This window comes from Aythya fuligula, chromosome 5 (assembly GCF_009819795.1).
Source record: "Aythya fuligula isolate bAytFul2 chromosome 5, bAytFul2.pri, whole genome shotgun sequence".
Classification (NCBI taxonomy): domain Eukaryota; kingdom Metazoa; phylum Chordata; class Aves; order Anseriformes; family Anatidae; genus Aythya; species Aythya fuligula.
In genome coordinates, this window is record NC_045563.1 from 27,664,215 (window position 1) to 27,678,354 (window position 14,140).

General features: G+C 40.8%; 1 protein-coding gene across 13 annotated transcripts in view; it reads left to right on the forward strand.

Annotated features, from left to right (window-relative positions):
• NRXN3 (neurexin 3) overlaps window positions 1-14,140 on the forward strand; it is a 978,580-nt gene that overhangs the window by 418,404 nt on the left and 546,036 nt on the right. For all 13 annotated transcript variants that reach the window (XM_032188606.1, XM_032188602.1, XM_032188603.1 and 10 more), the window contains 4 exons: window positions 193-312; window positions 9,004-9,385; window positions 10,755-10,945; window positions 12,036-12,209. In XM_032188606.1, the coding sequence (XP_032044497.1) occupies window positions 193-312; window positions 9,004-9,385; window positions 10,755-10,945; window positions 12,036-12,209 (867 nt within the window). The remainder of the gene's footprint in view (window positions 1-192; window positions 313-9,003; window positions 9,386-10,754; window positions 10,946-12,035; window positions 12,210-14,140) is intronic.

Sequence of the window (14,140 nt, forward strand, 5' to 3'; positions counted from 1 at the left end):
CTGAGAGTAAGCATGACCCTGACTCCCTCAGAGCTGGGAAGGTACCTGAGGGTTGACTGCAGGTTGTAATACACTTACATGGTCTCCTAGCCTGTATCACACCAGGTTGATTTTAGCGACCTTTCCAGTTGGGCAAATACTAAACTTAATTTAGGGTCTGACTTTAACTGTCTTGCATATCACCATCCCCAGGCAAGGGACCTGAAACTCTTTATGCTGGACAGAAACTCAATGACAACGAGTGGCACACTGTTCGAGTTGTTCGGCGTGGAAAGAGCCTGAAGCTGATGGTGGATGATGACGTTGCTGAGGGTGAGTGCGATGTATGGAAGTTCTGGTCATTGCCTTCATGTCTCTGTTCCCAGCCTCTTCTCTGCCTTTACACACATTTTCTCTGTTTTTGTGTATCTTTTTTTCCCCCTGCCTCAGTCACTTCCTGTGTACTTATAAGGGCTATGCTGAAACTAATGTTCAGCTGTGTGAGGCTAACTGTGCCCAGCCTGTTCCAGAGACTTTTGTGACAATCGTAATATCTGAATTATGTGATTATGGGATAGAGGAGCTCGCACATGCCCAGGAGCACAAAGGTGCTGAGCATCACATCCTCTTTTGTCAGGCTCTGTTTGGAGTATGTTGTGAGTATACTCATTCCTGAGCTGCAGAGGTGGTGATTTCCTGTGCAATAGAACGAAAGCTAGAGGTCTCTAAACCTTCCCTCTGTACGAACTTTTCTTCAACAGTAAAACCGTATTTGATAGATGTATTAGAGAATATAGATTTCTGTCTCTGCTGTTTATTTGCAACTACCCGTGTCTGTGTTTCAGAGCCATCCAGAAGAAAAGGCAAATAGAGCAGTTTGCTCCCAACGTCCTTTGAGAGGTTAGGGAGGACCCTAACTCACCAGAGATTTGGATGGGTCTGGTGGAAAAGGTGTCCCTGCCTGCAGCAGGGGGGTTGGAATTAGATGGTCTTTAAGGTCCCTTCCAACCCAAAGCATTCTATGATTCTGTATCTTATTCTGACATACAAGGTGTGACAGTTCTATGTTTTTTCTTGTGTTTGCTAAGGGCTTTTTGAGCTTATGATTCTTTTTGTAGAGAGATGAAGTTGAAAGGGGGAAGAAAAGAACAGCTACTAAGAAAGACAAGTGTGTCTCAAGTTAGATTTGCATTAAAATGACCCAGGTACTTTATACTGATCTGTTTTCATTACAGAGCTTTTAGAGGTGATATTTTTGGTCCATTTCCCCACAGCTACAAAAGCCATAAACGTCTTTCTCTTTTTGAATGGTGGTTTAAAATTCTCATAGCTGTGTATAACTGTGGGAACTGGGTGTTTGAGGAAAACACCAGCAGTCTGAAAGCTGATAATGGAATCACAAAGAATGGTAACTCTGGAGGCAGCACTGATCTGAGTATATTCATTTGGTTGTGACCCATGCTGTTTCGCCAGATGCTGCAGGTCCTCTTTGCTAGCTTCTACTTGAAAAGCAATGAGAAAGAATGGCTGCCGTAGGATATACAATTCTGGCACTGCCTCTCTCTGGAAGAAAAAAAAGTTCTTTTCTACTGGTTGAATGCAGTTAATTGTAGGTGAAGTGTTAATTAGATTATCTGGAAAGCTATGAGCAGGATTTTGAAATAAGCCCAAAGATACGGGTTTACAGGAAAATATCTTGATGTACATTTTACCTCTGAGGTAAATATATTCTGTGCTCTAGGCTGAGAATTTGCAAGAGAGAGTCAGAAAAATATGCAAGAAAAAAGAAAATGCCTTTTCCATGTAGGAATTGGCAGAGACTTAATCTACAGTAGCTTGGAGGAAAGGGGAAAATTTATTTAAGAGGGAAGCTTCTGGATTAGTGAAATATGCTGCTAAATGCATCATCCTGTTTACTTTTGCATTTTAAGAGAACAAATCTTCTGGATACGATTTTTTAGCAAGCACCATGAGGTGGCACTCTCTACATTACCAACTCAGTCCCCAGAAACGCCATCTGTTTTTGAAGTCTATTTTTCATGAACCTGAGTTTATAAATAATAACGATACAATCCTATACTAAAATAGGATGTGCATATGTACATGTATATGAATTACATAATTAAAGATGCATTACAGCTAAAAATATCTGTTAAAGAATACCATAGTGGGGAAGTCAAAAGTCAGAAAAGCCAGAGTTAAGACTTTCTGTTCAATCTGCATTCCACTTCCTGGAGTAGATCTTAAATGATGTGGTCACATAGATTTTTCCACTGGATTCATGCTGTCTTTAGGCATAGATCAGAAGTCTAAATTGAGCCCTCAGTAAAAATAAACAGCCTATTTGATTGCCACCTTCTTTCTTATTGCTTGTTTGGAATAATGAACACCAACTAAATTTTGCTCTAAATATAGAGCTGTCGATTTCTTTTTGTGTGTGTGCACCACTCATCAATATGTTTACATAGAACTAAGAAGTTGTAATTGGATTTATTCCTGTGTTTGTTTCATGAAGTGAGTAGGGTTTTTTTCCCCCATTTTACATGTTTGGAAACGGTGTACCAGATTAAAGTTGGATGTATTTGGTACAAATTTGACATGATTTTTAGTCATTTACATGCACAAATATTCAATGTGTCTGTAAATAGGATCCTATTAGTTCAACTCTGCTACTTGGAGAACTAGGTCTACACAATTAATGACCACCTGTGAAAAATTTGTCATGAAGTGAATTATGCATCTTCCCGCAGGAAACCTAAGACAGAGACAGCATCTAGTTTCCCTGGACAGCATTTTGCTGTCTAATCATAAAACCCTTCTACATTTCTTCTGTCCTTCTCCCCACAACCAACCCCAGAATATCAGTGATAAATGAGACGTAAGTACAGCAGGCATATTATTCCTCCCTACAACATGTTACAAGCACCCAAATTCCACAGTGGAGGCTGGGATTTCTTCTGTCTGCTACCACTTGAGCAACAAGCTGCTGATTGTGATACTCTGTAAGGACCAGGGTGGGGGAATGAGAGGTGAACTCTGCATGTGGGGCTGACAGGGAGTGGATTTCACACCATGGTTCTTTAGGAGAAGACATCTCTGTCCTGATTCTGATCTTGTGTTATCATGCACTTTTCAGCCTTTCACTGAACTTCTATCTGTACTATCACAGCAGTCCTATATTTTTTTAAGCCAGTCCCAGTATTGTCACTTTTTACCTTCTTTAAAAGCCTGGGCTCTTCTTTTCCATCCTTCCTCACTCCATTTCTCATGTCCCCTATATTTTGGTTTGGGTGTACTGGGTGTCTGGGTGTACTCCAGCTTTCATAGGTTTGACACCTCTCCCTTCTACCTCCCCACAACCCATCTCTACATTTTAGTTTTATAACCTTTTGAAGTAAAGAAGTAGGATTTATTTATTTTTTAAGATATATTTTTTTTTTTAGAAAGAATATACCTCTCTCTTGTCTTGGAAAAAATCTAGATTTTCATTTGGTTACACTAAAACTGAAATGATCTGTAATCATCACAGTAGTGATTTCAGGAGGTTCATCTAAACAAGCTTTCTCATACACGGTTTCAGTTCCTTTGAACTGACATTTTTCAAAATAAAATACCTCTGGTAAGGAACTGTTTGAGGATTTAAAAGCATTTGTATTCGTACTACAATTTGAATTTCTGAATAATTAGTAATATGTGGCTGATTTCATTTACTTGTGAGTTTGTCCAGCACTATGTGCTTAGGTTGTTGCTTCCCATGTCAATGGTCACTATATAATTTGTATAATTGTATATTTAGATCTACTGCTAAAATTGTAAGTGAAAAAAATAAATTTTATGTAGTATTTTATCTTCAGATTTGGAGTAGATACTTAAACAGTTTTTCCTAATGTTTTTTGCTGCCTTTGTCCAAATGTGATCAAGTTTTTGCAAAGTATAAAGTATATGTACACTTTGTATTTGGTCATGAAAGGCGAAATAAATATGTAACGTTCAAGAGGGCCTAAGGAAGAAAGACTATTAGTTCACTTTGTCTGATTCTTTATATACCAAGATTTAGGATCATCCAAGCGTCTTGTAAACATTTCCAGCTTTACTTTTATCCTCAGTGGAAAAAGGCATGTTGCAGACAGGAAAAGTCACAAAAGGCCTACCAGTATGGTGTTTTTTTTTTTCTTTCTGATGCCTGGGAACTATTTAGGTAAGAAAAAGCAGGAGACTTCAGGAGACAGTAGAGAAGGTGAGAGAGCTTTGAAATCCCAGTGGATCTGTCTTGGGGAAATGAAATAAATAAATATTTTCCCAGAGCTGAGGTATGGGGGTCAGTGAGACTCAGGTATAATCCCAGTGACTCAGATATACCTCCTTCTGTGGCTGGTCAAGTTATGTATATATACTAATTGATCAGTAGATGCAGTCATGCAGGGTATTACTGATAAATTCTTCCTGTCTGTAGCCCACTGGGACCATCAATTCAGGTCTTTATCTGGGTGTTGTTTTTTCACAAAACTAGGATGTGTTTATATATTTTTGAACTTTTTTTTTTTTTTTTTTTTTTTTTTTTTTAAAACCTGGTGGAACTACACCTGAGTGCTAAAATGTTGTTGGAGGAGGAGGTCCACCAACAGGTAGTGTGGCTGCCTAAGCTTTGTCTCCTTTGGAAAACATTCTAAAATTAAGTTACTTGTGCAGTAATTAGAAACATAGAACAGAATGCCATAGAATGGCTTTGGTTTGAAGGGACCTTAAAGATCACCTTGTTCCAACACACCTGCTATGGTGAGGGAGACAATCACCTCCCTCAACCTGCCTGTGACTCCTCTGTTGATGCAGCCTGGGATGTAGTTGGCTTTCTGGACTGCAAGTGCACATTGCTGACTCATGTCAAGCTTCTCATCCACCAGAACCTTTGAGTGCTTCTTCGCCTGGCTGATCTCGGTGAGTTCTTCTCCCAGTCTGTACTCCTGTTTGGGATTGTTCTGGCCCAGGTGCAGCACCTTTTGCTTGGACTTGGACCTCACTAGGTTCACATGGGTCCACTTTTCAAATTTGTTCAGATCCCTTTGGATGGCATCCCTTCCTTCTGTTGTATCAACCGCACCACTCAGCTTAGTGTCATCTGCAAACTTGCTGAGGGTGTGCTCGGTCCCATTGTCTCTGTCATTGATGAAGATGTTTATGTCATTGATGTCTGTCCTGGGACCAGTACTGCTCTCTGACAGGCAGCACTTGTCACTGGCCTCCACCTGGACAGAGAGCTATTGACCACCACTCTCTGGGTGCAACCTTCAAGCTGATTTCTTTTTTACTGAATGGTCCACCTTTCAAATCCATCTCTCTCCAATTTGTAGATTGGGATGTCACATGGGACTATGTCAAAGGCCTTGTAGAGATCCAGGTAGATGAAGTGGGTCAGTCTTCCTTTGTCAGCTGATGCAGTCACTCTGTCATAGAAGGCCACCAGATGGATCTGACAGGATTTACCCTTGGTGAAGCCACGATGGCTGTCACAGATCACCTCCTTGTCTGGCATGTGCCTCGACATTGCTTCCAGTAGGATTTGTTTGATGATTTTTCCAGGCACAGAGGTGAGGCTCACAGGTCTGTAGTTCCCTGGGTCCTTATTTCTATCCTTTTTAAAAGTGGGAGTGATGTTTCCCTTTTCCCAGTCACCAAGAACTTCACCTGACTGCCAGGACTTGTCTATTATGGAGAGAAGCTTGGCAGCTACATTAGCCAGTTCCCTCAGGACCCTGGGATGCATGTCATCTGGCCCCATTGACTTTTTATGTGTTCAGTTTCATCAGGCGGTCTCAAACTTGCTCTTTGCTACTAGTTCTTCATAATTAACCTTATAACATTCTACTACTGTACTCAGATAAACATGCAAAAGAAGGAAATGCTAAAAGGATGTGCATCTGTGCTTGTATGCGTTATGGCAGTACCTAATTTCATACCTGTTCCTGTGCTTCTTCCAATTTTGCTTCCCTGTGGATATTGAAAAGTACAGTATAGCAAAAGGGTTGGCATAGGGCTATTGTAGTAAAAGAGAGGCCTGCTTTTAAGCGCCACTTTGAAAAGTCTGTATTGAAAGAGACAGCACGGTAAAAAGAGGGCAGGGATCTTTATGTAAGTTGTCTGAATATTGCCTGGAGGAGTTGACTTGTCTTCCTTACAGTTACTATGGAAAGCTACAGAAAGTTACTCAACAGTTGGGATTCTGGTTATTGTTTCTAGATGTGGTAACTGTCATAACCAATGGGAGCTGTGAGGTTGTTATGAATTCCACCAAATTTGATGCCACGGATTTCCCAAGATCAAAACTATTTATATAATGATCTCTCTGTTCCTCAGCTTTGTGTATATAAAATTGGAAATAACATCCCTGAATCTTGCAGGAGTTTTCAAAGAAGATTTTTCAAGTGTAAGTTGTACATTGTACTGCTCAACACCTGTGGTGGGCTGGCTGTGGCCAGCTGCCAGGCGCCCACCCAGCCATGCTCTCATTCCCCCTCCTCAACAGGACAGGAGAAAATAGGCTGAGAATAGTTCAAGAGAGGGAAATCAGCAATTACTGTCATGGGCAGAACAGACTCAACTTGGGGGAAATTAATTTATTGCCAATTAAAAATTTACTTGGATGGTGAGAGAGAGACAAAACTCAAACGCCTTCCTCTGCCTCTTCCCAGGTTCAACTTCACTCCTTTCTTCTTGACTTGGGAACTGGGGGTTGTGTCAGTCCGTAACAGCTCCTCTCTTCCACTCCCTCCTCCTCACGCTTTCCCCTGCTCCCACGTGGGGCTTTCCCGCAGGCTGCAGTCCTTCACAAGCTGCTCCAGCATGGGTCCTCTTTGCTAGCTGTCAGGAAAACCTGTTCCAGTGTGGATTCTCCACAGGTCGTGGTTCCCCCCGAGCACCTCCACCTGTTGCTGTGTGGAGTCCCTGTGGCTGCTGTGTGGCCACGTGCTCGGGCGTGGCCCTCCATGGGCTACAGGCCCATCTACTCCAGCGCCTGCACCACCTCATCCCCTTCCTTCTTCCTGGACTTTGGTGTTTTCAGGGCTGTTTATTGCTCTTTTATTTTCTTGCTCCTCACTTGCATGCAGCATTTTGCCCTTTCTTAAGCATCTTTTCCCAGAGGTGCCACCAGCTTGGCTCAGCTGAGTGCTGTGGGGGTGCTCGTTGTAGCTGTCTGCAGCCGGCCGTGTCTGGCCTGGGGCCTCTGGCCTCTCCTCACGGCAGTTGCCCCTTTGGCCCTGACCTTGCTGCTGACAGCTGGACGTGTAAACCCAGGACAGCACCACAGAAACTTTCATGGAAAAAGTAATTGTGTTTTGTAGCAGTCTGAATAATGGACGTACACTAAATGTGGAGAAAATAATTAAGTGTTGAGTAAATGTTGATGATTTGAATATCGTTCCTGTTGTATACTAAATGGCACAAGGTCTGTGTAGAAAGGATACTTCTTTGTGAGACCAAGTAGTTAAAACTACCTTAGTGAAGAAATACAGAGGACTGAAATAAGGTTGTTTGTCATGGCTTTCATTCTGATGTCACCCAGCTTGTCTTTGTACTCTAGTCTTTTAGCATACTTTGTACTTCATCTGTTATGTGTGGGCTCTGTGTATGTATTGATGCCTAGCACGCTTACTGAAGCATTTAAATATGCTTCAATGGTACTCTGAGATGTTTTGTTAAGCTATCTCAAATGTTTTAACCGAGAGGCTAAAATCCATCACAATATGATGAATAACCCAGGTGCTAAATTGATTATTTAAGTATTTATTGGGCTTTTTACCTGTTGCAATCTTGCTTGTTTCCTTCCTGCTGTGCTGCTGGGCAGGGAACTTTAAAACAAGGAGAAATAACATCAGGTTTCAGGAGAACAACAGAATACATATTATCGGGTTTATTGACTATTTTTACTCTGCTTTTTTGAGTCTTTATTTTGCTTACTGAATGTATTCAGACAATGCTCTTGTATTGGTTATTTCAAAAGGGTTTGAATTGTTTCGCAGATACACCATTGGATTGGGTAGGTCACTTCAGGCTTTAAGGGAGAGATCTAGTTTTCCTTGCAGGAAATGAAGCCCATGTAGCACAGGGAGAAACACAGGGCTGACTACCCATGGCCCTTCAGTCCTGTTTTACCCCATCTGCCAGGTTTTGGTGGCTAGTACACTCAAGTCTCTCCACCAAGGCTCCTGTCCAATTTTTCTCATGTAGGATTAAGTTAGTACTGCTGTTAGTTTGGATGCTGGAGGGCAACACAACAGGCTGGGAGAAGAGTGGCTGGAAAGTTGCCTGGTGAAAAAGGGCCTGGGTCGATAGGCAGCTGAATTTGACCTAGCAGTGCGCTCAGGGTACCAAGAAGGTATCCTTGCTTTTATCACAAGTAGCATGGCCAGCAGCACTAGGGTAGCAATCGTACCCCCGTACTTGGCCCAAGTGAGGTTGCACCTCAACTACTGTGTTCAGTTCTGGGTCCCTCACTACAAAAAGGACATCAAGGTGGTGGAGCACATCTGAAGAAGGGCAACAAAGATGATGAAGGGTCTAGAAAACAGATCTTACAGGGAGCAGCTGAGGGAACTGAGGTTATTTAGCCTAGAGAAAAGAAGTCTTAGGGGAGATCTTATTGCTCTCTACAACTACCTGAAAGGGCATTGTAGTGAGGTGGGGGCTGGTGTCTTCTCCCATAGAGTAAGTGATAGGACAAAGAAAATGACTTGAAGTTATGCCAAGGGATTTTTAGGTTGGATATTTGGAAAAATTTCTTTACTGAAAGAGTTGTGAAGCATTGCAACAAGGCTGCTCAAGGAAGTAGTTTAGCCTCCATCATTGGAGGAATTCAAAAGACATGTAGATGTGCTTAGGGATATGGTTAGTGGTAGACTTGTCAGCCTTATGTTAATGGTTGAACTTGATGATCTTAGAGGTCTTTTCCAACTAAAATGAATTTATGATTCTGTATAACCTGTTACTGATCTATGGGCTTTCTGCCTGTTCCTTGTTTCTGTCCTTCAGGCACAATGGTTGGTGATCACACCCGTTTGGAGTTCCACAACATCGAGACAGGGATCATGACGGAGAAACGATACATCTCTGTCATCCCTTCCAGCTTCATTGGCCACCTCCAAAGCCTCATGTTCAATGGGATGCTTTACATTGATCTCTGCAAGAATGGTGACATTGACTATTGTGAGCTGAAGGCACGCTTTGGTCTCCGCAACATTATAGCTGACCCTGTGACATTCAAGACCAAGAGCAGCTACCTGAGCTTAGCCACCTTGCAGGCTTACACATCCATGCACCTCTTCTTTCAGTTCAAGACCACTTCAGCTGATGGTTTCATCCTCTTTAACAGTGGTGATGGAAATGACTTCATTGCAGTTGAACTAGTCAAGGGGTAAGTAAGCATTCTGCTGCTTTCTACCAGGGTTCCATGTTAAAGATAAGCTTAAAATACTTGCATGAAGACAAATTCATCTCATACATTTTCTGTTTGCTGAGGTTTAAAACAAAGCAGTTGGACGTAAACACTGTAGTTTAAGGGACTCCCCATTGGCTTCCCCTCTGTGACTTAGGGAGATTCACTTTTTACAGCATGAAATATTAAACTTTCAAGTCCTTCAGATTCGGTTATGCTAACATTTTGTCTTGTTAACCTTGCAGAGCAGCACAGATGAGGAAATGTGCCCAGGGCCCTGAGTCTCGTCTCTTTTTTTTTCCTTTCTTTTTTTCTTCTTCCCATACAACAGACCCTGTGCATTTCTGCCACCTCCACTGACAGGGGAAAAAAAAATCTTCTGGGCTTCCAAATTTTTCTTGTTTTTCTTCTGGTGATGCTCAAGAAAGAGCAAACTCAATTTACTTTTGAAAACTGTATTATTTTGGCAAGGTCAATGGCTTTAAAAACAAAAACACCTTTGTTAGTTGAATAAATGTTTATCTTGTACTCGTCTAGATACAGTAAACTTGAATTCCACAAATAGACTTTACTAGTTGTATTTATTTCAGTGTAACTAAGGAATTAAGGTTCAATTTGTTTCATTTTTTTCATTTTTAACTTTGCACATGTTTCTGGGACATTGAGTAACAACTTAAAAATAGTCATGAGTTCCTGGCTCTGTGGAGGGTTTAATTTTGCTGTTTCTTTTCTAAAAAGAATATTTCTCTCTGTCCTCAGGTGGATTTCTGTGTTTGAACTATATAAATAATTCAGGGTAACACTCTCATGACTTCAGCCTTTGTTAGGGTCTTTATATTTTGCCAAAAGAAGCGCTAATTGTTTTGCAGCTGTTTGAATAAGCCTATGCTCTCATGTGAATTTTAGTACAATATTTTGAGTGAATTTCCCAATTAACTTTTTAAGGGAGTTATTCAGAACTCAGGATCTGGGGAATATATGCCCTAAATAAGCATATCTCATGTTGTTGTTCACTGCATCTATTGATCTTATCAGTTTTTAAAAATAATTAGTTGTATAGTCAGAAGTTCTTGTAGATCTGCAAGAACTTTATGAAAAAGATTAATAGTTTATTATTAGAATTGGATTACTTCAAATGTCGTCTTTTCAAAATGCAAATTCTTAAACTTTGTGGAGAAAGAACAGTACCTTTTCAAATCGGTGGTTTAAGCTTTGGCTGATGAGAACTTTCTAATGCAGAGACACTTAACTTCGTTGCTTGCTAAAGTTATTTTCATCATCTCTAGCACTCATCAGTAGTGCTAGAGTTGCTACAGAATTTTAACTGTTTTTTTTACTATGCTTACAGGTACATACATTATGTATTTGACCTTGGAAATGGACCTAATGTTATCAAAGGCAACAGTGACCGTCCTCTCAATGACAACCAATGGCACAATGTTGTCATCACCAGAGATAACAGTAATACACACAGCCTAAAGGTGGATACTAAGGTGGTCACTCAGGTCATCAATGGTGCCAAAAATCTGGATCTAAAAGGTAAATTCTAAAAGAATATTTCCTCTCCTCCTCTTTATTCTGGCAAGTCTTAACCAGTAAATGAGAGAGCTAATAGAAATCATGGTTTTCCGAACAGTAAATCTGGAATTTGCTGATTTTTGACTTTCAATTCCAGTTTTCTCTTTTTCTGTTTGGCAACTTCCTGTAGCAGAATAGCTCATCGTATTTTGTTTTTGCTGTTGTTTTTTCTTCAAATTGGTCAATCTACAGTTTTCTCTAGTTAAGATACAATTATGCTTTTGTTAGGAACAGAGGAGATCCTGGAGAAGCACAGCCGTTTACAGCATGTGTCTTGCATTGAGGGGTGATAGGTGATGAAATAGGATGCTACAATGATTGGCAGTGTGTGTCTCTGTGTATAGACATTAAAACTCTTGGAAGCCCAGGACTGTGAAATACAGGGTGCTAGTGCTGATGGGAAAGCACATTGGAAAAGTCAATGAGCAGGCCACATACAATTCAGAATCATAGAATGGCCTGGGTTGGAAGGGACTTAAAAGATCATCTAGTTTCAAACCCCCTGCCATAGGCAGGGATGCCACGTGCTAGATCAGGTTGTTCAGGGCCTTATTTAACCTGGTCTTGAACACCTCCAGGGATGGGGCATCCACAGCCTCTCTGGGCAACCTCTCTGTTCCAGTGCCTCACCACCCTGAGTGAAAAATGTTCTTCTAACCTTTAATCCAAATCTTCCCTCTTTTAGTTTAAAGCCAAGATCAAGTTCAGATTAAGTAATACTTGTGCACCCTGTAGGGGAAATAAGTTCATAATTGCTACTGTTTTACATTAAAGTGATGTTGCATACAGAGTTCTGTGAGGATGAGAGTAGAAAATGATGCTTTAGGTTAAGTTGCAGTTGTACTTGGATGTAGTTTAAGGGTGCCAGTGAGACATCATCTTTGCACAGTAAAGAGGCAAAAATGACCTCTGGGCCTGTAAAATAACCTCCTTTGCTTTTAACCTTTCCTAAACAGATGTTCAGCTCACTGTATTCATGTTGGAAGAGGGGAAAAGCCTGTTTAAACTGTATGTAACTTTCTTCTTCCATGTTTACCCTTTTCTCCTCTAGGTGATCTCTACATTGCTGGCCTAGCTCAAGGCATGTATAGCAACCTCCCAAAGCTAGTGGCCTCACGTGATGGATTTCAGGGCTGTCTAGCATCTGTGGACTTGAACGGGCGTCTGCCTGATCTAATCAATGATGCTTTGCACCGCAGTGGGCAGATTGAGCGTGGATGTGAAGGTATAACTGATTTCAGAGAAGTTCCTCTCTTCTGTACACTCTTACTTCACTACTACCCCCTATGTATCTACTTCTACACTTTATTGTCCATTTTGTTTGTTTCTTTCATCATGACATCCTTCACTGCAATCTGTTTGTGCTCCCAAATGCAGCTGAGGATAGCTAGCCTCTGTCTCTGTAGACCTCATCATTAGCAGTTTTTCTCTTGCCTATTCAATCACCCATGAAGTGGTACCTCCAGTAGTGGAAAGGATGGTACAGAGATGGACAGCTCTTTACATATGCTTTTCTCAGAGCTGTTCATTAACTTAATAATACTTTTTAAATGCTTTGAAAGATGTTCTGAGTCTGCAATTCACTAGTGCTTCAGAGGGCCCTTCTGGCATTTGCAGAAAGAAGTATTTGAGACCAAGTAGAGGCAGGGGAAATGGAAGGTGGAATCTGTAACTGCTAGTTGAAGATCAGACCATAACTGAAGTTCATCTTTGAAGTGGGCTTTCAATGAAAGCACTGGACGCTATTCCTCTAGTATTATCTCTACTGTCTGGAATTTTTTTTATTTATTTTTTCCATAGTTTCTCTCTTCCAGCTGATATGGAAACAGATGTGCTTTGTGGCTTCTTGAAGCATGTAAATAGCAGTGATTTCTTGATGTTTCTTTAAATAATTTACTGTTCTTGTTTAGTTGTTTAGTTCCTGTTGTTTTTTTGTTTTTTGTTTTTTTTTTTTTAAAGAATATCAACATCCATTGCGGTAACTGAGGAATATCCTTATCAATTCCCATAGCATGAGGAATACTAGGCATCAAAAAAAATCAAGGTTCTGTTGGTTGAGTTAAATGAAAACGGCCATTATGTCTACTTCAACTGAATGCCCATCTGCTTTGTTTGCTACTGGTTGTTAGAGGAAGAGTTTTATCAGGACAGGCATGTGGTGTGCATGTTTGCTAAGACATATGTCCCTGACTGGTGCTTACAGACAGGACTTGATGAAATGAATTTACTTATTTCCTTACCATGTCAAGATTTCAGGTTACATCACTTTGAAATATAGACGACACTTGTCAAGACTGTCCCTTCCAAGGACTGAAAGTGTCATCTTCGAGCCATCTTTGAGTACTCATAAAACATCAAATTGGCTCTTCAATTAAATCGAATTAAGTCATTGTCTCTGGGTCCTTTGGTTGGCTGGAAAGTCCTGTGTTTCAGCCCTACTGCTGCTCTCCCACAACAATGCTTTGGTTAGTGAGAATTTTGTCATAAGAACCCACTCAATATCAATTTCAATTTCACAGTATTGGTAAGTTCTGCATAGCTTTAGGCTGTTCTTTTCTCTGCCTTTTTTTGCTGCTTTTGTGTGTGTTAACCACACTGTTCCTTGTGGAAGTGAGCATAGTAGAAGAGAACTTGTGGTTTTGCCCATTTGTAGCTGAGCTAAAGTGCTAAAAGAAGAAATGCATCTTTTCCGTGTAGTTATTTATGAGGTTCAGGGAAAAAAAAAAAAAACAACACCATTTGGGGTTTTTGAAAATCATTTCTGATTACCTTCAGTGCACTGAAAGCTCTCCTTTAATCTTAGTGATTTCTGGTAATTCTTCTATTTAAAACTAGCATAATCTGGCAGCATAGCCTGCATATTATCTCTACTAGTCTTTTTCCTTCAGAGGACATTTCATTAAATGAACATGTTGTTCTCTGTGTGCCTCTGGAACAGAATGATGATGTTTTCCCAGAAGACTTGGTACCACTATTCGGGCTATTGGGTTTCCTTCTCCTTGTACCCAGTGCAGTTCTTTGCTTTACTGTCCTATTATTCAGGTTGCATAATATCAGTGACACTCTAAGAATGTGTAATGGGGCAGTTATTTTGACTGTGTACCTATCTGGTACCTGCAGAGCCTGCTATCTGAATATGGAGATCAGTTCACTCTT